General features: G+C 38.9%; 3 protein-coding genes across 6 annotated transcripts in view; 2 read left to right on the forward strand and 1 right to left on the reverse strand.

Moving 5' to 3' along the window:
* LOC117397726 (exportin-7) overlaps nt 1–9280 on the forward strand; it is a 33318-nt gene extending 24038 nt beyond the window's left edge. For all 4 annotated transcript variants that reach the window (XM_059013755.1, XM_059013756.1, XM_059013757.1 and 1 more), the window contains exons 20-28: nt 1300–1388; nt 2234–2341; nt 3064–3146; nt 3415–3629; nt 4258–4396; nt 5273–5433; nt 5612–5710; nt 7405–7532; nt 8424–9280. In XM_059013755.1, the coding sequence (XP_058869738.1) occupies nt 1300–1388; nt 2234–2341; nt 3064–3146; nt 3415–3629; nt 4258–4396; nt 5273–5433; nt 5612–5710; nt 7405–7532; nt 8424–8517 (1116 nt within the window). In that variant the 3' untranslated portion in view covers nt 8518–9280. The remainder of the gene's footprint in view (nt 1–1299; nt 1389–2233; nt 2342–3063; nt 3147–3414; nt 3630–4257; nt 4397–5272; nt 5434–5611; nt 5711–7404; nt 7533–8423) is intronic.
* Nucleotides 9281–10786: 1506 nt separating this feature from the next.
* Nucleotides 10787–14721, reverse strand: LOC117971677 (protein PBDC1-like). The gene is made up of 6 exons (XM_059013759.1): nt 14496–14721; nt 14094–14159; nt 13474–13533; nt 12434–12574; nt 12219–12330; nt 10787–11354 (listed from the first exon to the last, which is right to left on the reverse strand). Exons 1-6 carry the CDS (start codon nt 14523–14525, stop codon nt 11248–11250), a joined length of 516 nt encoding a protein of 171 aa, XP_058869742.1. The 5' UTR covers nt 14526–14721; the 3' UTR covers nt 10787–11247.
* A 79-nt stretch (nt 14722–14800) lies between these two features.
* LOC117971680 (uncharacterized) lies at nt 14801–23648 on the forward strand. The gene is made up of 12 exons (XM_034919868.2): nt 14801–15265; nt 17209–17341; nt 18073–18487; nt 18877–18939; nt 19191–19273; nt 19412–19534; nt 19658–19748; nt 21769–21899; nt 22212–22261; nt 22820–22856; nt 23149–23203; nt 23417–23648. Exons 1-11 carry the CDS (start codon nt 15009–15011, stop codon nt 23185–23187), a joined length of 1422 nt encoding a protein of 473 aa, XP_034775759.2. The 5' UTR covers nt 14801–15008; the 3' UTR covers nt 23188–23203; nt 23417–23648.
* Nucleotides 23649–25204: the final 1556 nt, after the last annotated feature.

Genomic DNA, 25204 nt, shown 5'->3' on the forward strand with positions numbered 1-25204 from the left:
CTGGACTTTGACTTGGCCATTCTAACACCTGGATATGTTTATTTGTGAACCATTCCATTGTAGATTTTGCTTTATGTTTTGGATCATTGTCTTGTTGGAAGACAAATCTCCGTCCCAGTCTCAGGTCTTTTGCAGACTCCATCAGGTTTTCTTCCAGAATGGTCCTGTATTTGGCTCCATCCATCTTCCCATCAATTTTAACCATCTTCCCTGTCCCTGCTGAAGAAAAGCAGGCCCAAACCATGATGCTGCCGCCACCATGTTTGACAGTGGGGATGGTGTGTTCAGGGTGATGAGCTGTGTTGCTTTTACGCCAAACATAACGTTTTGCATTGTTGCCAAAAAGTTCGATTTTGGTTTCATCTGACCAGAGCACCTTCTTCCACATGTTTGGCGTGTCTCCCAGGTGGCTTGTGGCAAACTGTAAACAACACTTTTTATGGATATCTTTAAGAAATGGCTTTCTTCTTGCCACTCTTCCATAAAGGCCAGATTTGTGCAGTATACGACTGATTGTTGTCCTATGGACAGAGTCTCCCACCTCAGCTGTAGATCTCTGCAGTTCATCCAGAGTGATCATGGGCCTCTTGGCTGCATCTCTGATCAGTCTTCTCCTTGTATGAGCTGAAAGTTTAGAGGGACGGCCAGGTCTTGGTAGATTTGCAGTGGTCTGATACTCCTTCCATTTCAATATTATCGCTTGCACAGTGCTCCTTGGGATGTTTAAAGCTTGGGAAATCTTTTTGTATCCAAATCCGGCTTTAAACTTCTCCACAACAGTATCTCGGACCTGCCTGGTGTGTTCCTTGTTCTTCATGATGCTCTCTGCGCTTTAAACGGACCTCTGAGACTATCACAGTGCAGGTGCATTTATACGGAGACTTGATTACACACAGGTGGATTCTATTTATCATCATTAGTCATTTAGGTCAACATTGGATCATTCAGAGATCCTCACTGAACTTCTGGAGAGAGTTTGCTGCACTGAAAGTAAAGGGGCTGAATAATTTTGCACGCCCAATTTTTCAGTTTTTTATTTGTTAAAAAAGTTTGAAATATCCAATAAATTTCGTTCCACTTCATGATTGTGTCCCACTTGTTGTTGATTCTTCACAAAAAATTACAGTTTCATATCTTTATGTTTGAAGCCTGAAATGTGGCAAAAGGTCGCAAAGTTCAAGGGGGCCGAATACTTTCGCAAGGCACTGTATGTGATCTCTTGTATAAAAGCACAAGATGTAATAACATCGCCTGCCCCTGAGCATAGGCTGATTGCTGATTTGCTTCATTCTTTTACAGAGTACATTGGTGGGTCTGGTGAGAGATTTGAGAGGAATCGCCTTTGCTTTCAACGCCAAGACCAGCTTCATGATGCTGTTTGACTGGATGTATCCTTCATACTGTTTTAATAGTCGGGCAAAATTTCAGAAAGCAAAACAACTTTATTCTAGAGAACCGCTTATCCGGTTGTGCAAAAACGTACAGCTTTCTGATCATAAGCTATTAACCCCTTCAACTCAAGATGTAAAAAGGAATGTGAATGCCACGTACCAGATTTTGAAACAATTTGAATTGCTATTTTTACTCCTGAAATTGCTGTAAAATACTATTAATTAGATCATGCATCAAACTCTTTACTTACAGTGGCTCAATCAATCTTGTATGTTAACGTTTTTTTTTATTTGGAATAATAGCAAGCAGGTTGTACCAATATAAAGAAAAGTAAACCAGTAATACTGCAAATAAACTGTACCAAAATTAAAGTAAGTACAATATATACACTTCTAGATCGCCGACGGTTTGCTGCTGTATTGTCTTAACAGTTTTGCACTCACAGATGCAAGGTATGTTTGTGCGAAATGCGATTGGATAAAAACGTCACCGGACACACCCCTAATCCCCCGCCCCCCGGACTGCAAAACTAACATTCCACAGCACCAACACAGCCTATACAGCACGATAGGGACAGGCTGAAAGAAGCCCCACAGAATAGATGGCAAACCTTGACGTATGCAGGTATGGCAAGGTACTGCAGGTGCTCTGTCTTGACGTACCTGCGTATGTCCTGGAGCTGAAGAGGTTAAGGGGATCGTAATCGGGGGGGATATTTTGAAGGAACTTGTCTGTGTCACACAATGGATATTTTCTCTGTACTGTTATCAGCAGCATATCGAGGGACATTGTCTGGCCTCTTTGTCCGTTCACTCAGTTTTCCTTAGCTTCTGCCCTGTAGCTATCCAGCCTACATGCCGATACTGCAAAGAGCTATCGAACTGTGGTACCATGACCCAGCTTGCACTACACCTGTTCTTAAGCTAATGGCAGAGCTGGTTCACAACAGGTAAGTCTGTGTGTGTGTGTGTGTGTGTGTGTGTGTGTGTGTGTCTGCAGCTATACTGAAACTGCTCTTAACTGCCCCATTAGCCCTTTGTGGTCCTATGTCGGACCAGGTCCGACCATGAAAAAGGTGTCATTCACAGGATCTGAGCAATACGCATCGTCCCTTCACCACAGACACATCCAGCACTCAAAGAAAATCGCGGACGTTTGCCAAGCTTTTTTGAGATGTTAAAGGAATAAAGTAATGACTAGGATGTCATTATTGAGGAGTGAATAAAGGGAGTGATCAGGAGATGGATGTATCAGTATGTACGACTCAGATGTATGTGATTAATACAGCGAAGAAAGGGTGGGGCAGGGCTGGAGACGCACTGCCGAGTGTCACGTTGCTATGCAGTGCCTTTTAAACCAGCTTTTACTGTGAATAAAATGTATTCAATTTAAACAGTGCATGTTGTGTAATGTTATTTTTTCATATAAAATCAGTTGGAACCTGACACATGAAGTATAAATGGACCGTCTGTATGTATGTCACGCTTTCATTTTTGCATAGATCTGGAGAATCACTTCTCAAATGAAACATTTCGTTTGTAATTCTTCTATACTGTGCTGTACATCCTGTTGATATGTCACGGTCATCAACGTTTTCATCACACTAATGGCTCTAATTTACTGCCGTGGCGGGATGCATGGTACTGACATCATTGTGTGTGTTATTTGCAGGTCTCAAAGATTACAATTTGATGTATCATCTCCCAATGGAATCCTCCTTTTTAGGGAAACCAGCAAGATAATTACTATGTATGGTAAGTCTTTCACTCAAACTCAGACTCGCACACACTGTTGTAAATGCTGGATGTGTTTGATAATTGTGTCATATATTTGCATTATTTATACACCAAAAAAAAATCAGTTTTAGGATTAATGTAATTAATAAATTATTTCTGGGGGGTGTTTAACATCACTAATCAAATATTTCATAGTTATTTTTATATCACATAATTGTAAGCTTAATGTATTCTTAACCCTTTCACATAGCCTAACTGTTCTTTATGTAAAATTTATTTTTCTTAGGCAATCGTATTTTAACACTAGGAGAAGTGCCGAAGGATCAAGTGTATGCACTAAAACTCAAAGGAATCTCTATCTGCTTCTCCATGTTAAAAGCCGTGCTAAGTGGCAATTACGTGAACTTTGGCGTTTTTCGGCTTTACGGGGACGACGCACTAGATAACGCCTTACAGACATTTATTAAGCTCCTCCTATCAATCCCTCACAGTGACTTACTGGTGAGTATGATGAGAAGCGTGTTTATTCCCCCGCTGGAAAAGCATGTATGTCACGCTTCAGAGTCGTACGTGTGTATTATGAGACCTGCCTATCCTATTGGGGTGAAACGTGGTAAGGCGACTGTCTGTCTGTATGTCACACTTGTGTTTTAACAAAAATATACAGAACCGCTTATCCAATTGCAATGAAGCGTTCTTTAGCACAAGTTAGTATCAGAGTCAGGGAGTATATGGAGGCTGCCTGTTTGTCACATTTTTACTTGTCTAGAGAACTGCTTATCCAATTGTAATGAAACATGGGGAATATTACATTTTTACATGTGATTAGTGTAGTTCATGGTGATTTACTTTATCAATGTACTGATGGCTCTAATGTTTTATTTACAGCTATTGTACGGTGGGGTACGTGTTATCAGTGATTTTTTGTTTTTTTAAACTGGTGCAAGATTTAATAATTTCCGAACACAGCTATATATACTTCTTTTTTATTTAGTTTAGTAATTATATCTATTAATAATAGATATAATTTAAAAATATTTTTAAAATGCAGATGAACCCAGCCCTACATTTTTAGGCTTTAAAAGACAGGAAGGTTTTGAAGTGTAATGTGCTGTTCCCTCCGATCTAGGATTACCCCAAACTCAGCCAGTCGTACTATTCCCTGCTGGAAGTTCTCACCCAGGACCACATGAACTTCATTGCCAGCCTGGAGCCCCATGTAATCATGTACATTCTCTCCTCCATCTCTGAAGGACTCGCGGCACTTGGTAATTACAATGAATCCCACATACCAGTCATAGACATGCTGTTAGAAGGAGAGATAACCAAGGCTTTAAAAACATTGTATTGCTATACTTAGACATGTTTATCACTGGTCCCCTATAATTGCGATGTATTGTATTTTATTATTATTATTAATTATTTCTTAGCAGACGCCCTTATCCAGGGCGACTTACAATTGTTACAAGATATCACATTATTTTTACATACAATTACCCATTTATACAGTTGGGTTTTTACTGGAGCAATCTAGGTAAAGTACCTTGCTCAAGGGTACAACAGCAGTGTCCCCCACTGGGGATTGAACCCACAACCCTCCGGTCAAGAGTCCAAAGCCCTAACCACTATTCTACACTGCTGCCCATTTTATTTTATTTTTTTTAAATCGTGCTTGTGTGTTTTTTGAACACTCTAAATAGATGCAAATAAATAAAAATGTCTTTTTCCTTGTACCTAATCACTTCCTCTGCTGTTGCCAACATTGTAGCAAAACCGTCAGAGTGATATTTACCTACAGCACAGGAAGTAGGTAGGTAACAGGAAACAGCAACAGCTTTTACTATGGTGTTGTATTTGAATTAAAACATTAAAAAAAACTAAAAAGATGTGACAGTGTTGCTAATGCTAATAAGAGGTAAGGCTTTTAAAGCCTTTAGTTAGCACTTGCTTATTCATAGTGTCAAAACATTTTTGGATGTCAAAGACTATATTGGGGTCGACTATCATTTGAATGGAACTATTCATTTGTTGGCGAACCTCTTTTTTTTTTCACGGTATTGACGCCTGTAACATGGCGACATGTTATTGTAATAGAAATACTGTGTTAATCGTACTGCTTGCTTGCTTTCTTTCTTTCTCATTAGACACAATGGTATGCACAGGGTGCTGCTCCAGTTTAGACCATATAGTTACATATTTATTTAAGCAGCTGTCACGCAGCACAAAGAAGAGGTCAACCCCAATGGCACAGGAGAGCGACAGGTTCCTGCACATCATGCAACAGCACCCAGAAATGATACAGCAGGTAAGGAGGAAGCCAGCACTTTTTTTGGTTTATTTGTTTAATCTTATGTTGTGCCCTGTGTTCTATGGACGTAAGATGTACTGGAAGTTCGACAAATCCTTAACAGTGACTTTGTTTATTTCTTCCGTTTTTGTATATTGCTGAAATAGTGTACAATCACATTTTTTCTTCCTTTCAGATGCTGTCAACTGTACTCAATATTATAATATTCGAGGACTGCAGAAATCAGTGGTCAATGTCTCGTCCATTGCTTGGTTTGATTCTGCTAAACGAGAAGGTAATCTATCTCTGCCTTTCGGAGGTTTGAAACCTGGTTCACTGTTAAAAGTGTGGAGTAGTGGCTCTGGACTCTTGACCGGAGGGTTGTGGGTTCAATCCCAGGTGGGAGGACACTGCTGCTGGACCCTTGAGCAAGGTACTTTACCTAGATTGCTCCAGTAAAAACCCAACTGTATGGTGGGTAATTGTAAGTTGCCCTGGATAAGGGTGTCTGCTAAGAAATAAATAATAATAATAATAATAATAAATAATAATAATAATAAAAACACTGTTTCAACCAGCACAGAAGTGTAATCATTACATACGTTGTTTTTCCATGAAGGGATACAATTCCACAGCTGTGGATTATTATTATTATTATTTATTTCTTAGCAGACGCCCTTTTCCAGGGCGACATACAATTGTTACAAGATATCACATTATTTTTACATACATTTATTTTTTAAACATTATTTTTACATACATTTACCAATTTATACAGTTGGGTTTTTACTGGAGCAATCTAGGTAAAGTACCTTGCTCAAGGGTACAGCAGCAATGTCCCCCACCTGGGATTGAACCCACGACCTTCCGGTCAAGAGTCCAGAGCCCTAACCACTATTCCACACTGCTGCCCTGGAAGACATGCACCTGTCCACAGTGCTGGGACAATCATTCAAATAGACGGTCAAGCGCTGCTTGAAATGTACTGGGTAAAAATGGCCCTGTTCATATCCGTTCTGTGAAAAAGATATCCTGCAAAGGAAACCAATGCTTAAATGACTGAAAAAATAACATGCATTCTACCATACAAAATGATATACACTATCTTTCCTTTCTTTAATGGGGTCATTTTGATGGGGTATCAGGTGTTTTTTTCTTTTACTCCTGAGAGATTTTATATTGTAATATGGAACGAATTCCAGCTGATTCAGAATGATCGACTGTTAGAATATTTGTTTAAATTCAACGCAAAAACAAGATTTCAATTTTGTGGGGCTGCGGCACTTTTAAATGGACTGCTAATGTTATCAGATGTGAATAGCCATCTGATTTGTGTTTTGTTTTTTGTTTTTTTAATACTGCCCCTAAGCATGCTTTCATCAGTATTTAAGCTTCTGTATGGACGACTAAAAGTGACTGTAGCTAACAAAATGATTCCATCGTGCATCTTTTTTGCACTTCCATTAATCTATACAGGTCTCAAATCTGAAGTTTTTAAAAGAAACACAAGCAAACATTTAATTTGAAAACATCCGATGCTATATTGGGTTAACGAAAACTCAAATCTGTTACACTTATTAGGTCATTTCACCTCAAATAATGTCAGTAAATGTGGCAAGCTACTGGAAGCATGTCAGTCAATAGAGGAAGCAGCCAGTTGCATAATGACAGGAACGAAACCGTTGAAGGGATGGAGACCTCATTTCACCCTCCAGGAGAAATGACCAAAGAAGGGCAAAGCTTACTGAAAGCATGGCTTGCAAACAGAGATGCACTACTGTAGTTGCAGATACGTTTCCAAATGAAACTGCAGGTTTACTATTACAGAACTTTCAGAACTGCACACTCAAGACCTATATAGCAAATGGAAGTGCACAACAGATTTTAATACAATGATTTTGTCAGCTACGAACACTTGAACGTAGAAGCAGACAGAATTGTCTGTCGAGAAGCATTTTGTACTAACCTTGTTTTTGTATGCATTTCTAGTATTTTGCTGATTTGAGAAACAGTATAGTGAACAGCCAACCTCCAGAAAAGCAGCAAGCCATGCATTTATGTTTTGAAAATCTTATGGAAGGCATTGAACGCAACTTACTGACAAAAAACAGAGACAGGTCTGTACTACTTACCTTTTAAGTTTATGGAGTTTTAAGTAAGCTGCTTCATATTAAATTATTACTTTTGTATGATGTTTGTGATAAAGTGGTTCGTTTAGCAATTGTTCATATAAATTCCTTTGGTAAGTCTAAGGTGCTTTCTCCTCAGTTCTAGTTGCCTGTATATATAACACAGGCTAGAGCTGGGTCTGTAGAGAAGTGAGAGCCAGCACCACCCAGTGATCTTTTGTTTTGCTGGCAATACACTGCTGTGCACTAGATGGTGCTAACGCTTACTTACACTGTGTAAAGACACTTTTCAGCTGAACTTGTGTACATTTACAGGTGTCTAAAGCAGGCAAGGAGAACCAAAGAGCAGCTCCCAGACTTCAAAAGCCCCTTAACACAGACTATTACAAAAAAAAATGTTTTGAGTTATTGCCAAAAACAAAACTTAATAAAAGTTAAGGGAAAGGAAGAATAAATCTAATAAAACGTAAAAGCTGTGTGTGTGTGGATTATTTAAAGGCTGATTGCAACGCATTGAGTTGTGCCTGCCTATTCCCAATTCTAATTCAGCCGATACACCTTGAAAAGGCCATTGCCATCTTTATATAGTAAAATATGTTTTAAATGTGTCTTCTTTGACAAATGAATAGGTGTAGTAGAATGCATCTATTAAAATATTAGTCCTAGAAAATGTACTGATGCATGTTATTTTTGAGCAAGTGGTCTTTTTATTATATTTTTTGTAAATGTATTTACCCTGCCAGTTGACCATCACTGTGCAATCACTTCCTCCAAGTGGTACGTTCTCGCTTGACTGTGGTCTCTAATTTAGAGGATGTATTATGTGTTTAGGGGGCACTCTTTCCTCCCGAACCTAAGCCTTTTTTATTTTTTTCCCAGGTTTACACAGAACCTTTCAGTATTTAGAAGAGAAGTAAACGACTCCATGAAGAATTCGACGTACGGTGTAAACAGCAACGATATGATGAGCTGACATTCCCTAGATCCTGTCTGTACAGAGCAGTGTTTCTTTGGCTTGGCTGAGAAGGGACGGGCACGTTTCCAAAGCGTTCACTTCTGATCTCCAACCCCGCCTTTATCTCTTAAAGTCGGACTTCAGAGGTCAGGGTGTTAAGCGCTGCTCCGCTACCCAAAGAGGTCAAACCTCTCTCCCTCCTCCCCTTATCCCTCCCTCCACCCCCCCCCAGAAAAGGGCAGGGTGCTTTTGTTCTTTGGGGTCCACGGACTGAGGTGGAATAGTGCCCTGCTGTCGCCTGCCTTGTAAAAATGTGTACATTTTTTCATAACATTTTGAACAATGTTTATAATAATTTCAATTTGAAAAAAACAAAAAAAGGAAGAAAAAGTGTGATTGAAATTTTTACAGAGTCTAGTAGTTCAACAATGCTTAAGTGAGGGGTTATGTATGTGTGTGAAGAATATGAAGATGAATAAGGTTTGATGTTGGAATTGAGAATGAGTGAAATTGGATAGAGACATGGGGGGGGGGGTGGAGGAGGGAGGGATTAAAAAAAAATAATGCATTTCAAAATGTTAACCTGTAGTACCCTTACAGTTGAAGTACAGCTGAATTTGTTAGGGAGAGCTTCCATTAACTCAGGCCTTGGACCCTCAATTCACATGTCCATCTGTTTTAACCAGAAGAGAGACTTGAGGGTCTTACTAAAGATCTTTCTAACAAGAAGTCACTGGTACTTTTATTTAAATCTTAAATACAAATAAAAAATAAATACAAATCACACTTTGAATTACTGAATGCATATTTCTGAAAAAGAGAATTAAGATAGATCTAAGAACAAGGAAAGAATGATATTAGCAACTTGTACCATTCTCCAGAACTGTTGCTGCTAATTGTTTGTGAAGACTAGCTCACCTCCTAACCATGTCAACACTCATGGGTATTTTTTTTTTTTTTTTTTTTGGTTCCCTGATGTGAATGTCTGTCTTGGTTGATTGTGTGTTGGTGGATCCATTGAGTGAACAGATAGCTGGCTGATTTGTATGGGTGTCTGCTGCATATAGTGTAAGCATTGTGACTGCAAATAAACGCTGATGGTTTGTACTGAAATTATATTTGTGTGTGTGCATGTCATTAGGGAAAAGTGGCTTTGCACAGACATACAGAGGGTCCTTTTATAATCTCATAGTAATCACGCAGTAACTCAAAGGTTAAGCACATCTGTATAAAAGTTCTATCAGATTATAGACCAATGCATTCTGAAACAGCAATAGAAGGCTAGGAGTGTCTAATAAAGGTTTGGTGCAAAAATCAAGTCAGTTAAAATTCACCATGTAGAGTGCGACGGATATGAAAAGCGCAGAAGGCTCTCCTTTTTTTCTGAAAGACCCTAAAAATGTTAATAATTACACTACAGTTTTGACAAAGTTTTAAACTTTTTTTAATGTATTCTTATTAGGACAACAGAGCTGTGTCACGTTGACATCTGATGTTTGCAGTTGATGTTCTCACTGTTGGATGCATCATGGTTTGGTGCAGCTGTAGTCTTGATTAGGTTTATAATGTTATTATGTAAAGTTAATAACCACCAGCTGGTAAGTTTTAACATGGCATCATTTGTTATAGATAATTGTATTGTACACCTTGTTTCACTATTCTTTTTAACACCACAGTGACCTCTGCTGTAAGTTAAAGACACTGTCACTTATTATAAGATATGCAAAGTACTGTCTTCCTTGTAATTTAAATTTCACCGGCTGAGGGCAAGAACATTATAACTACTTTAATAACCAGAGACAGAAGAAACATGTTTTTATATTAAGTCTTTGACTTGCATATCACAAAACTATCATATCTGTTAGTTACAAAGTCTTCAAGCTAACGATTTTTTTCCTGTTTTGTTGATTTCACCAAACGAGGCGTATCTGTATTGTAGCCCAACCACCCCAGGGCCTTTATAACACATTGCATTAAACTGCATAATATGACCGACGTGTCTAGCGGCACGCAAGATCTTAGAGCAGGGGTGTCAGACTCCAGTCCTCGAGGGCTGCAGGGTCTTCTGGTTTTTATTCCAACTTAAACTCTCAATTAACATCATTTATTCAAATTGTTCAATTGGACATTTAATATGTTTCAAGGTCTTTTACAGTTGATTTAAAAAAAATGCTCTTGATTCACTTATGAAGCATTGAGGCATGGAGAGAAGTGTTAAATGTGTCCAACGAATCAAATGATTACTGAGCTAAATCTGCATCCTTTTTGTAAAACAACCAAGGTGCACTTAAGAGTTCATATTATTTATTATTATATATTATTTGAACAAGTGCGATCAGATTAAATAAAGCTGCATAAACAACTTCTAACAGTAAACTTATTCAGGTGAGACTTATTCACCATGCGATGAGAAGTGTGATCAGTTCATAGATTTGCCTGATCATTTCAATAATATACAAAAGAAGGGGAGTTGTAAAACATGTCTGGGTGTAGGGCTAGTGTGAGTTAACAACTTAAAGTTTCTAACAATGTTTTGTTTTCTTTCTAGAAGAAAAAAAAAACATTTAACTTGGCATGGCGGTAAATGCTTTGTGAATACAGACCGCTGATTTTGAAAAGAAATGCAAAGATACTAATTAGCAACTCGGGGATTTCGTGCAAAGCATTATACCGGCTTCTTTCAGAATGAACTAGAAATGTCTTTATCAAAAAGGTCACTTGAGAAAAGTTCTCCTCTCGAGGATGGGATCAGCTCTTTTTCTGGTTCTTGCTTTTGGAAGTGGATTCATACACAGCGTTGTTGTAGCCCTCTCTGTTCCTGGAGATTTCAACTGCAAAGAACTGGATCCTGGTGGCTGAAAAGAAACTTGCTTTTAATTACGATTCTTAATTATTTCGGACAAGCTGAACTGTAGTATAACAGGGCAAACAGGTACATGAAATAGAGCATGTGTTTCTATTTTAGAAAATGCTGCAGAGAAAGAAAAAAAATCTATCAAAAAATGTCGAGGTCTTTATCAATGTTACGAGCACAATTTACTCTGCTGTTGTGTAGTAATGCAGAGATTTTTAAATATCTTTGCCCCCACATCTTTATTTAAAAAAAGGCTTCCGTGTACAGCTGTGGCCAAAGGTTTTGCATTACCTAGAATTGTAGTCCTGAGAGAATTATAAAAAAAAACTATATGAACATAATTTAGATATTGTATTTAACATAATTTTCATTAGGCTTTATGAAGCTAAATTAGTTAATTCTATAGGGTGATGCAAAACTTTTCACCATAGCTGCATACGAGCTCATCTCACCCGTGACTTATTGGAGACAAGTTACGATCGACCCTTATCATCCGTGCTTGTACTATTTGTACAACTGTCTGTGGTAGATCTAGGTCATCTTTTTCAAAATACTGATCGCTCCGATTTTTCATTTACAGACGTGGGGCAGAGGGATGTACGTTACTAACTAACACAGACAGTTTGCACAGACGTGGAGTTTAAGAATCGTTAATCTTCTTACTAGTTTCCATTCCACAGTTGACGATTGTAAATCCTGTTCCCTTAGCCACCATGCTGTATTGGAACTGTAGTCCCTGCATGTGTCCTGAACTAATCCTAGATCAGCACAGGCCTCTTTAGCAAAGCCTGCTCAAAGTAATGAACCAGATCGCTGAAGCTCTACACACACACACACACACACACACACACACAGGGCTGCTTACCAAAAATTGTGTTCTCCTCTGTATAATCTTTTTGGCAGTCCAGCCGCAGCAGTGTGCCGTAGTTGTAGTCTTCTACGATTCCATCAAACTGCAGACAGAATGGCCTCCACTTCTACAGAAAGCAAATGAAACGTACTTTTAAAATCTCTGCACCACATGTCATGTCCACAAGCTTACTGTAATGGTTTAAAGATTAGCGACACTGGAAACCTCACCTGTTTGGCTTCTTCTGATTTGAGATCTTCTGGGTTCAAGACGTTGATGTTCATGTCACCGAAGGTCTTCTTGAATTCAGTGAAGATCTGGTCGTCGACTTTTGTGAGCTTAAGGAATTTGGGATCAACTGATGAGATGAGCTGCAAATTAAAATAAAACATGCAACTGTATGTAAGTAAGTAACATATGGGCAGTTCCACAATTGCTGACGCACATTTCTGATTATTATAATCACGGCTTTTCACTTGGGCACAGTATATCAATGGATCAGGACTAATTCAGATAGAAATAATTTGTCCACCTTTCTTGATAAGGGAGAAATGTTCATAAAATACCATGGTGTCAGACGTACTCGGACGAATTGACTTTTTCATCCACGCTGGGATGGTATCAAAATATCTGATGTTTGAGGACTTATGTACAATTGTTTCTACGTGTACTTAGATCAGACCCTTATCAATACACTACAACAGAAGCAGTCTACCTCCTTGATTGTAACTATTGTATATTCTTACAAAAATAACCCAGATCACAAAACACTAAATCATTGCCTTCAAAATGACACCCTAAATGCATTATTAGGATCATTTTGAAATGTTGACTCTGAGGTTGCCTAATTTGTGGACCTGCCCATAACAGGTGTTAGAATCCCAATACAGACAGGCCCACGTACCCTACGTCACTGCACCTGGAAAATAATCCAATAAATACCATGTGCAGGTTCCTCAAGGTTAGTACAAAACACAGGATGAACAGTGAGCTGTAAAATTGCTTAAGGCACAATGCCTCAGTTGATGGGAAGACAATGATCAGCCCAACCAATCGGAAGCTAGAACAGCAGGTCACTAATATACCCTCCAAAGAATTGTGCTAAGGAATGTCCATACCAAGTTTTTAACACAATTGGATCATTAGTTCTCTACAGTTGCCTCCACTGCCCACACCGTGGGTCTAACTTACACTAAAATACCGTAAGCATTTTATCATATATTGCACGTCTTAATTTGTATCCAATGATAAAATAAATGATTTAACTTACATTAAAATAGATTTCAGCGTGATCGTATGCCTTCTTAGCCCACATCATTTCCAGTTGAGGCTGAAAACGGGTCACATTGTTAAAAAATAAATTAATAAAAATAAGATTTTCTTACATCAAAAACTTTGCTTTTGTTCGTGATACAGTATTCCTTGTCTTCCTTAGACCCCTCTGTGGTGGAACCAGCTACCGTTCTCCGTCTCTCACTGCCTTCTGCAGAAGACCCACCTATTTAGGCTGCGTTTGTAGATCTCTTTATCTACCCCTCCTGCACTGGACTTGTCTGACCTCAGCACCACGTTACTGGATGCTGAGCTGGTGCACTATTATGTCATTGTAGATACAAATTGTTTTAACCCTGAATTGCTACTTCTTATCTCAAGTTGTATTGTAGAAGTATTTGCACTTACTGTAAACTACACTGTATTTAAATATTGGGGGTTTTGCACTGTAACACCTGCAAGTCGCCTTGGATAAAGGCGTCTAAAAAATAAACTAAAAATAAAACAACCTCTCGTGTTCTGCCTACACCTTGCACTGCATGCACCATGTCAATGGGTTCTCGTCGTGCATAAAATATAAAGGATGTAATTTATAATGCCAAATACATAAACACTTACATCATTCCCATAGGATTCTGCAGGCAGCGACAGTGCACCGGCAGCAGACACTGCCCCGCCGGCACCCTACGAATAAAAAAAAACATGCACTCGTTTTAATTTTCCCTTAGGACAGCAAACTTAAAGAATCACAGGGGGGGAATATGTGATCACTGACTGCCAGTGTCAAATATATATACGCACTCCATAACAATATGTGCTATCTTTGAGGATCAAATAGAGAATCCTTCTCACACAGATACGACACGTGGGCTAATTCGTATCCCACATTGAGTTTTAATTAGAAACCAAACGAAAAAACAAACAAACGCGGGTGTTGCCAAATGTATGTATTAGGATCGTCCACAGCCAAAAGCAACAGAATTTTTCATTATTAATCATTGTATGTTTTTTTTCTCTCACCAAAGAGCCAAGCAGTCCTTCCAAATCCATAACGTTCAACTTTCTCCTTTCAACTTTCACCGGTTAAAAATGTTACTATTTCCGGTGTATAAAAAAAAAAAAGAAAGAAATCCTGCAATTTAATGTGATCACACGGTTGTGTAGAACTTTAAATCGCTGTGTTTGTACGCAAACGGTCACATTTGTCAAAACTAAGCTGTAGTTTTCGTAAATTCTGCACACTAGTGTTAGCAACACCGGAAGTGCCAAAATAAGTAGCAACTACAGTTCATTGAAATAGGGGGCGCTGTTGCTTGGTGTTGAGCTTCTATTCACAGGCTCGCTGTCGTGTCGATAAAATTCATCTGACGTGCCAATAATAATGTGCATTTGTTTTCCTTATTCGCACGGTGAAACTTACCACTCTTCGGGATAGTCTACCACAAATGAAAATAAAAGGTGCACAGGTGTACTTTTGCATGAGGAAAGAACCGATATTCATTTTAAACTTATCTCAACAGTAGTATTTTCACAATGGAAAACATACTAATAGTTGGGCAACAATTTAGCGATTTTAATGAGCTGCAAAACGCAATTAGACAATTGGAAGCAGAGACCCATGCGAAATTCGTCATTGGTTCAAGCAGGAAGGCTGAATCGAGAAATAAGACGTTATCCATGAAGAATATTGCGTATCACCCCAAATTCGTTTATACCAGCGTATCTTTCGCCTGCAAACACTATGGCCAAGCGAGAAAAAGACCAGGCCTCGGCGTTCGGCCAAATCAAAGGTAGGGTTTTTTTTTTTTTTAGTTTGTTTTGGGTTTTTTTTGCGTGTGTGTGTTTTGTTTTAAATATAACTGATTTACAAATACAGCAGCAGTCTCGTCAACGGGTGAGCGCATTCGTTTCTGGGAAACACACACGCCCATAGTTTTGCATTGAATCATAATTAATCATTTTTTATAACTGACATGTGCTGTTGGACATGTTGCAGTCGCAGTAAGTTGCACCCGTTCAGGTCAGTCTGTTCGCGTTTGCTAACGGTAGTTTTAGTCTGACGTATTCTGCTACTGCTGCTTTATAAATGCCCATTACAAGGCATGTTATAGCTCAAGAAACAGAATACAAATGTAAAAAAAAAAATTATAATTGTCTTTTTAATTAACTTTGTTGCATGCTAATAATAACATTTTACAGGTAATACCAACCAGTACATACAATACACGCATTTTTTAAAAGCCTCGGCTTTTTAAGCCACATTGGGTGTATTGTAATCTGAGATCACAGTATTTTAACTACAGTTGCTTAAACACAAGTTAAACTATTTGTAGTAATTATCTCCAGATTGCCTTGTCTATATCTATGTTTTTAAACCGTATTTGCATGTGGTAATGTGGCGCATCACTGCCAAATGACCACAAGAGGGCAGCAAAAGATCAACAACGGGTATCCCCCCCTTATAATTTGTATTCATGTTTAGAACATCATTATTATTATTATTATTATTATTATTATTATTATTATAGACGCCCTTACCCAGGGCGACTTACAGTTGTATACAAAAAATACATAAAGAATTACAGTACAATTAAGAGCAGTGTAGGAGGCTGTGTGGTCCAGTGGTTAAAGAAAGAGGCTTGTAACCAGGAGGTCCCCAGTTCAAATCCCACCTCAGCCACTGACTCACTGTGTGACCCTGAGCAAGTCACTTAACCTCCTTGTGCTCCGTCTTTCGGGTGAGACGTAATTGTAAGTGACTCTGCAGCTGATGCACAGTTCACACACCCTAGTCTCTGTAAGTCGCCTTGGATAAAGGCGTCTGCTAAATAAACAAATAATAGTAAAAGAGCAACATACAAAATACAGTGACTTCAGTCCTAATAAGAGCAAATACAAAACACAGTACGATGTGATATTGGGGCAGTTCGAGAGCAGATAAGTATTGATAGATACATCAGGGTTAGATAAGAGTGCAAGTGAAATACAAGGTACTACGGATTGGGTTAAGTGCACGATTAAATACAATAAACTAGGGAGCAGATAAGTGCAAGTTGAAGTGTATTAAAAGCAGAGTGCTAGAGATGAGTTCTACTGGTGCTGTTTGAAGAGGTGTGTCTTGAGGAGGCTCCGAAAGGTGGTCCGGGACTGGGCAGTCCTGACATCCGTAGGAAGGTCGTTCCACCACTGCGGGGGGCGGGCTCTGGAGGCGGGTGAGTGTAGTGGAGGTGCAGCCAGTCTTCTAGTGCAGGCGGAGCGGAGAGTTCGGGTGGGGGTGTAGGGAGAGATGGTGGTCTGGAGGAAACTGGGTATAGTCTGGTCAAGGCATCGGTAGTCGAGTACAAGAGTCTTGAACTGGAGCCAGTGGAGTGAGCGGAGCAGTGGACATCACTGAACAACATATAGAATGCCTCCCATGTTGCTCTGCAGGTAATAGACACACACACACACACCATGCTCAATAATTTAGTTTAGCAAATAAGCAAATGCCACAGCTGTAATTTGCTTAACACATTAATCAATAACGTCAGGGTCAGCCCATTTTCACAAGAGTGCACTAGATATGGCATGTTTATATAACCCTTAATGTGTCTGTGTGAAACCTGCACACGCTGAGACTGATTCCACGAATGGAAGTGCACACCAGGTACGGTTTCGAGTGTTTTGTTTGCTGAAGCACTTTAACCCCAGGTGACTGCACAGTGTACCTCATGTTTGAATTGCTTTATTCAAGGTCTTTTAAATTGGATTGCCCTGCCCGTGTGCTGGCCTATGCTGACAGACACAAGGACTGCTTCGTGATCTCCAAATCTTGTCTTACTCACAACCATGACGTCAGTGCAGATGCTTACAACCAGTATCCTGAGGTAAGCATGATGGTTAAAACAGAGGTGTCCAATCACGACCCCGGAGGGCCATTCCACTCCAGGTTTGACAGGTAAAAATTGTATAATTAACTATTTCAGGGTCTGGGTGGAAGTTTAATTGGTTCGATTAATCAATTTAGAACCGGTATAGTGTTATTTTCAGGTATAAGGTAAAAAGTGGTATGCAGCACACTGTGCATGCCTAAACAACTTCCGCTAAGAAAGCAGGGAAGCGTCCACTCAAATTTGGTACGTTATGCTGTTTTCGGTCTTTTACATCTTTTTTTTTTATTTATCATATTTTTCCAGTCTTTTACATCATTGTTAATGTAATGTATCATATTTTTCCACCATTATGAAAACAGTATGCAAATATTTGTCTTGTGCAATGGTTAATGTACCTCTCTTTGACAACAGGAAAACACCCATCAGATCGCAATTGATTGTACCTGTACCAAAATCTGACAGCGCACCACTTTCAATTTGACAATGTACTGCTTTCTGACATTACACGGGTCAAGTTTTGGTACCCGTACCACATTCTGACGATGTACCACTTTCTAACACTATACCAGGTTGGAACAAAGACCAGGAGTGATGGAAGAACAAACTTTGGACACCCATGGGTTAAAAACGACCTTGGAGGACGTAAACAAACGTGTCAACAATGTATGCTCTCTGCAACCCAAAGGTTTTCTAAAATACTGTTTGTTTGTTTTTCTTGTCTGCAGTCTCGTCGGCTAAGCCAGACCGAAAAGGAAAAAGCAGAGGAACTATTGCGACTCAATCTTTCTCCAGCAAAAGTGAAGGATTACTTGAATTCACTGACCGGCAAATGCATCACAGCCAAGGATATATATAATTTGAAGCTGAAGCTCAGTAGCATCGACACAAAGGTGGTTTCGAGCCCGTCTATTTCAGACCAAGATGTCGTTCGACGCGTTATCAAAGACGAAGATTTTGCTTGCGACGCTTATGAGGACAAGCCTGTCTGTACTGTCCCAGAGGAGAATCACTGGATGCCGGCGCTTCCTGGCGTTAACGTCGACGCAAATAACTTTATCAAATGTCAACAGCCGATTGATAAACCCACATTCAAGACACAGGCTTCTCAGACCGAAATACTGTGTAAATGTCGTGATGCAGGTACACAATCTGTAGCTATTGTAAAGTATGCAATACATTTATTTATTTATTTAAATCTGTAACACGTATTATAGCAGATTATAGAGACACACTGCAATTCTTTTTTGCATAAGTCACTAAAAAAAAAAAAAGTTTCCCGCCGATTCTGGGCTAATTAGACTGACCCCCAATTAGCGTCAACGTGTGTTTTTTTCTTGCCAGCTGCAGTGTAAGGAACACGTTTGTGTTTGCCAAGTTCTGATACAACGTCTGCATTTATTCAGGTTGTTTTCCCTCCGTTTAAACCCACATGTTAATTGTTCAGTTGCATTGTTACACTGAGTTATTTATTAATGGAACAGTAAATCGCACGCTGTGTTTTTTAAACATCGTTCTGTTTTGCATTGCAGTTACCTCGAGGATAATGACGTCAAACACCAGCAAAATTGAAAAACCTCTTTCTCTGATATGGGGTAGGTGGATAGGAATTGTTGAATAAGCTTGGAGTTGGACATGCAATGTGTTTGTTTTGCTTTTTTTTTTTTTTGTTTTGGTGTGGCGGCGCAAATATTTTAGCAAAGTAATTGTAAGGTCGCTGTGTTCAAACACAACTTTGGGAGTTAACTTTTTTTGTCGGTTGTTTTCACAATTTTGTAGCGTGTGTGTGTGTTTTTTTTTTTTTTATATCAGTTGTAGTATATCAACAATATTCTCAATTCCATAGGGTGCGAATTGAATGAAAAAAACAAGACGGCTACCTTTGTAACCGATGATACAAAATATCAACACCAACTGGCTTTGAGGACGGTATGGTTTAAATATATATATATATATATATAATTATTTTACCACAACATAATACCCACGAAACTTGTATACGTATTTTATTTTAATGTAACGTAACGTGTTTAAGCTACAACATACAACTCTGTTCTTTCGCTACAGATCTGCTTAGGCGCAGAAGCCAAAGACGAATTCAATGTTGTAGAAATCGTGCCAGACGAGGGAGAGGGTGCGGATGCGAAGCCAGTCCCCCTTGCAACATTGAAGAGTTCGGTAATGCCAACGGTAAGGCGTGTTAAACATGTGCAGCTCTGTCCCTATCAGTTACCCTTAGTTTTATTAAACTGTCCTTTAATGATCTCTCTCTCTCTCTCTCTCTCTCTCTCTCTCTTTGTTTGTTTTTTGCAGGTGACTATATCAGGAATTGAACTCCCCCCTCAGGTTACATTTAGACTTAAAGCAGGTTCGGGCCCGGTCTATATCAGTGGACAACATATCTGTAAGTGTGTTTGGAATTTGATATCTCTCTTATAGAAAGTTTGTGTTTGATTTATTTGTGTTTTATGAGTTGGGATATATATATATATATATATATATATATATATATATATATATATATATATTTATATGTTAGTGCTGGGACAAGTGTCCAAATATTCGAACGAATATTTTTTTGACACATTTGGATACAGAAGTCAAATGTTTGTATTTTTACTGCCTCACCAGAATTTACGCAACAGTTTTAAAAAATGGCAAATGAAAAAGAACTCTGAGATTAAAAAATATATATATATATATATATATATATATATATATATATATATATATAAAAATATAATTTATTTAATCAACACAGCAGCTCTTGAGCCTATATTTAAAAGTTTTAGACAGCAAAAAGTAAGCAAACTAGGTTATGTGCATGCACTCATAGTGATCTCTGTGGAAAGCCATCTGGGACAAAAATGCATTGTGCTGCTTTAGAGCAAGACAGAATCCCATGGGACAGAAAGGCAAGCAGGTCATTCTGAAATGCCTTGCTTAAACAGTACCCAACTACCTGAAAATGTTGTGTAGTGATTTTTATATGGACTGTATAGATCATATATAGCTATTTGGCATCCTTTTGTTTTGTAGTTAATTCACTGGGGTAAAGTAAGTCCATTACAACTTATTATTTACTTGTGGGATATTCTATTCTAACATGTTACATAGTCTAAGGTCTTGCTGTAAAATACACACACACGGGCCACGCCCCCCTGCCCCTGCTACTACGCTGTCTCTGCCTGCGTTCTGAGCAATATAATGGCTTTTTTTATTTTGAAAAACCTAATGAATATCCAAACCAATGTTTTTAAATTGAGGGAATATCCGAAAGTGAAATTCCTGCGCTCGTCCCAGTACTATATATAATCAGTGCTTGGAAATTCTGGCCTGTAATTGGTTAAAACCTCACCATAGGAGCAAAAATAGATTTTATTAAATAGTATCTGTAGGAGGCACTTTTTTACACAGAGAATTGTGAGGGTCTGGAACCAATTCCCCAGTAATGTTGTTGAAGCCGACACCCTGGGATCCTTCAAGAAGCTGCTTGATGAGATTCTGGGACAATAAGCTACTAACAACCAAACGAGCAAGATGGGCCGAAAGGCCTCCTCCTGTTTGTAAACTTTCTTATGTCTGTCGTGTGATTGGTTCACATCACTGTCAGTCCCGTCCCTTTTCAAAGGAATGCCCTGTACCTCCACTCCTAAACAACAAGATAAAATGGCTGAAAGAAAAGCTGCTGAATGGAAAATTATTTACAAAACATACCACAAAAGAAAAAAACGTGCGTTATGAACTTCAAAATCATTTTCTGTTATTTATGTATGTTATTTAATTATGCTGTGAATATAATACTGTAATTCAAAATACTGTAAAGCCTTAAATATTTGCAACCAAAATATTTGAATCACAACAATAAAACCTATTTTGCTCCAGAAATGTTGGCTACCTGTTGCTCTGGTAGTAGTGGTATATTACTTATATGTACAGCACTAATATTCGTGCCAAAAATGTTTGCAGCTTTACAGTATTTGGTCATATTTCCTATTCAACCTTGCGCCTCTCATTATTTTGACTGACATATTAAATAAATACTGCAGCTTTGGGCATTTTCGCCCCCTGTCGGTAACAAGCCTTCCGTTGGGTCAGTAATTTTCCACTATAGTCCTCCTCTCCAGTCCATTATATATATTGGTGTGTATGTAAACCAACCAGCTCATAGCCTATCAGGTATTTGCACATTTCCATCACCGTATCCTGTACCTCCGCATCCTGTCCGTCCTTTTAATATGTGGGGTTTTATTTTTTGTTTCCAAGTCCAGGATCTTGATATTTTACAGTGTACATTGTGTTTTGCTTTAGAATATGGTGGATGGTTCTCCACTTGTCCTTGAGAGAATTGTTAGTTTCATCACAGTACATTGTCGTTTTGTGTGTGGTGCAGTATTTTAATGCATTTGAACTTGCGTTTGCAGTGGAGGAAGATTTATCCTTTGATGAAGAGGATGGTGAAGAGGAGGATGAAGTAGAGGAAGAGGAAATTGAGGAAAGTCCTCCCAAACCAGTAAAGAGGGCAGCTTCCAATAAAAAATCTGCACCAGCCAAGGTCTGAATGAATTCCTTTGCAAAAGCTGTTTATGCAGCTGTAGAGTTTTTGAACCCTGGGATTTTGTCACTTTGTGATGTCATCTCTCCCTATATCTCCTCCCCCACCCCAAGTTACAACTGTGTGGTCCCACAAAGTTCACAAACGCTTATTAGCATGTCTCATGTTATTTATTCATCGGTTTTGAAGATTTAATACTTATTTTGCTCGAATTAATCTAATCAAGTGGTAAATCCTGTAGGGCTTCATTTATTCACATAATTGTCATTTGTCTGGACATTGTCCGTCCCCCGTCCCCCGTCCCCCCCTCAGAGAAAGAAGACTGATGAGAAGGAGGAGGAAGATGATGAGGAGGAAGAGGAGTAAGTATTTGTTGGGGAGGGACTGTCTTCATCAGACCCAATGTTAACACGTGTTTGGATTTTACATGTTTTGTATTGGTACAAGTATTGTATTTGCATGAGGGAGGAGATTTAATAAAGCTTACTCCAGCGCTGTAATTCATTATAAATAAAGCTTTGCCTTTTGATTCTGGGATACTACCACAAAGCATGTGTGTATCTAGGAGAAATAGATTTCTCAATCCCAGATATGATCTCACAAAATCAGAGGTAAGTTTAGGTCAGAGCTGGTCATAGGTTTAATTAGTTCAAGTTCAGCAGCCTAATGGCAAAGGAGATACCGAGTTTTTAGAAGGGACCACCTCCATCTATCAAATAATTTTTGCAGATATTTTAACATTGTGTCTTGTATACTTTTGGGCAGTGTAGTGTGTGTGTGTGTAAGTATGCACATGTAGGCTTGATTGTTGAAATATTTTAATCAAGCTAAATGTAGGAGTTTGTACATGTGCTATGATCAACGTATATTTTATGGTTCCCACTGGCTTGACACATTGAATTGTTCTTTGCATAATGAAGAATGGTTTCGGAGGACGAAGAAAGCCCACCTAAAAAGGTAAGACCAGCAATCTGTACGTTACTGATCTATAGAGAATATGAATCTTTGCACAGTTTAACAATTAGTCTTTTGATGCATCTGATGCACCTGACCTGATTGAACTCTCTGTCTACGTAAACCATATCCTAGCACAATAAGCTTTTTTTTTTTTTTTTTTTTTTTTAAAAACCTTGCTTTATACTTGAATACCAATTGTAAAGGCCTCCGTGCCTCAGTTTGCATTGGCTGTAATAAGCCTTGCTGTGTCTCTTGTGTATCGCAGAAGATAACTTATTTTTGAATGTTTTAGGGCAAAGGAAGAGGAAGGAAACCAGCTGTGAAGAAGTAGTTGCTGAGTCTTTCAGGTACTCGTCTGTCTCTTGCAACAGCAGCATGCTATTGGCACGGGAAGCACACGCATTAAAAATAGTTTTCAGACCTGTCAAGCAAGGTAGATCTAGTACTTTTTTATTGGCACTGTCAACCACATAACTACATACAACGGTATACATTATTTACATTTACAGTGTCATTCTATAGATTTTTATAAACATATCTTTCCTTTTCTTATGAAATAGGTACTGCAAATTGCATGGAAGATGACCAGGAACATAACTTGTTCTGTAAATTATTCTACAGTGAGCCCCCCCCCCCGGCTGACTTTTGTATGTTTCAATTGTTTTCTAGTCTTGCTATCCAGTAATTCTAATTCCATTTAATAATATTGTACAGCTCTTTTGCTGAGCATGTTTTCCATGTGTTAAGTTGTTAACCAAAAAAAAAGAGTAATAAAAGTATCATCTTGTTAAATGGGGTGTTTGTTTTCTCTTAATTACAAACTGCATCTGGAATTCCACAAACATGCATGTCTTACTGGAACTGAACATACATCTCTTCAAATTATATTGTGCCGTTAACGATATTGAGTTTGTAGTAACATGACTGTGTCTGTTTTCTGCTGACGATACAAAGTTTACTGTGTTTCATTTAACTTTCCCTGATGTTCCATCTTGGCACTGCAGAGGGCACTGGTGGAGTTGTTAATGATTTAATGGGGTGACAATTAAGTCAAAGCAATACAGTTTTATCCTTGTCTTACTTGGCTGTTGTAACATTGCTTCTACTTCTGTGAAAATTGGAAAATTTTATTCTTATGTCGTCTTATATAACATTTGAGGAGGGTTGCAAATGTACTCCTGTTTAAGTTGCTCACCATATAGGATATACAGTGTTCTGCATAACACAAGCTGGCATCTTGCAGCCCCATATAGTATGTGTATAACTCTTAATTTAGCTACGTAGCCATTTCTGTATGATAAATACCTTTTTATTAGTGATATGTTGCATCATATCACTGATATTTTATGTTGCTAAAGTTGCCTTAATTCTGAAATCTCCAAAGGTGAGTTTTTAACTGATTTAAAGTTATGCCTCTATTCACCATGCCAGTTTGCCTAGTGTAGACATCAGTCCTTCCTGAACCAGAGCCTTGATCTTGGCAAGCCCCAGACAATTTCAGCAGTCACTCACATTCTATGTGTAGTATCTTAACTTGTCTGTCTTATCTGGTTTTAGTCTTTTTCTATTCTGCTCCTGTGTGGCCTGGGACAAAAACAAGTCCCCTGTGGGGTGTGGAATGAAGCCGAGAGGGTGGTCCCTAAACCCGTCCCCCCCCCCTTCTCGCTCATACCTGTTATCAGAAGAACAGTGGGCCTGCTGGGCGTTCATGGTGGCACCGAATGGGGCTTGTTTAAAGGGGAGCTGCGGGCTGATGACAGGCCACAGTCTGACAGTGACGGGCGTCTAGGGACACTCACGGAAAATCCCCATAAAGACGCAGTCTACCCTGTTAACATTTTTCAGGGTTAAGAAAATAATGTCCACAGCAAGCTGGTGCTAACACCAGGGGCCTAGCAGACAAGGGTTTATCTTTTACTGAGGAGACAGCACAGAGTTAGTGAGTGTTTTGTGGTTACTTGACGTGCGAACCAAAATATTAAATTGTATGTATTAAACAGGTAGTGATGCAGAAAGTTCTGTGCGTCACAAGGAGCACGCCTTCTAAATGTGCGTATTTGTGTGAAATTGATATGCTTCTATTTGCAGTTTGAAATCAGTCCAGTTTGTTTCCATCAACAGCAGACTGAAATCAAATCCCATTCGACTGGGGCTCGTGACAGACCCAGATAAAACTGCAGCCTGCCAGAACTCGATCTCTTCATATCGCAGTGCTGGAGAAGGTGGCATGCCTGATTTTTAAAGCAAGCCCTATGTGGACAGGATCTGTTACTAATCTGCTGTTGGTGTGCAAAGCTCACAGTGGGGTTAAGAAAATGCTGTATTAAATTAGCCCTTGCTGCTTTTGC

This window comes from Acipenser ruthenus, chromosome 46 (genome assembly GCF_902713425.1).
Source record: "Acipenser ruthenus chromosome 46, fAciRut3.2 maternal haplotype, whole genome shotgun sequence".
NCBI lineage: Eukaryota > Metazoa > Chordata > Actinopteri > Acipenseriformes > Acipenseridae > Acipenser > Acipenser ruthenus.

Coding starts and splice junctions, on each gene's coding strand:
- LOC117971677 (XM_059013759.1), bottom strand. CDS start 14,525: ATGGATTTGGAAGGACTGCTTGGCTCTTTG. Junction 14,160..14,495: donor AAGGACTGCTTGGCTCTTTG/GTGAGAGAAAAA, acceptor TTTTATTCGTAG/GGTGCCGGCGGGGCAGTGTC. Junction 12,331..12,433: donor AATCAGAAGAAGCCAAACAG/GTGAGGTTTCCA, acceptor TGCTTTCTGTAG/AAGTGGAGGCCATTCTGTCT.
- LOC117971680 (XM_034919868.2), top strand. CDS start 15,009: ATGGAAAACATACTAATAGTTGGGCAACAATTTAGCGATTTTAATGAG. Junction 18,940..19,190: donor ACCTCTTTCTCTGATATGGG/GTAGGTGGATAG, acceptor TCAATTCCATAG/GGTGCGAATTGAATGAAAAA. Junction 21,900..22,211: donor AAAAATCTGCACCAGCCAAG/GTCTGAATGAAT, acceptor TCCCCCCCTCAG/AGAAAGAAGACTGATGAGAA.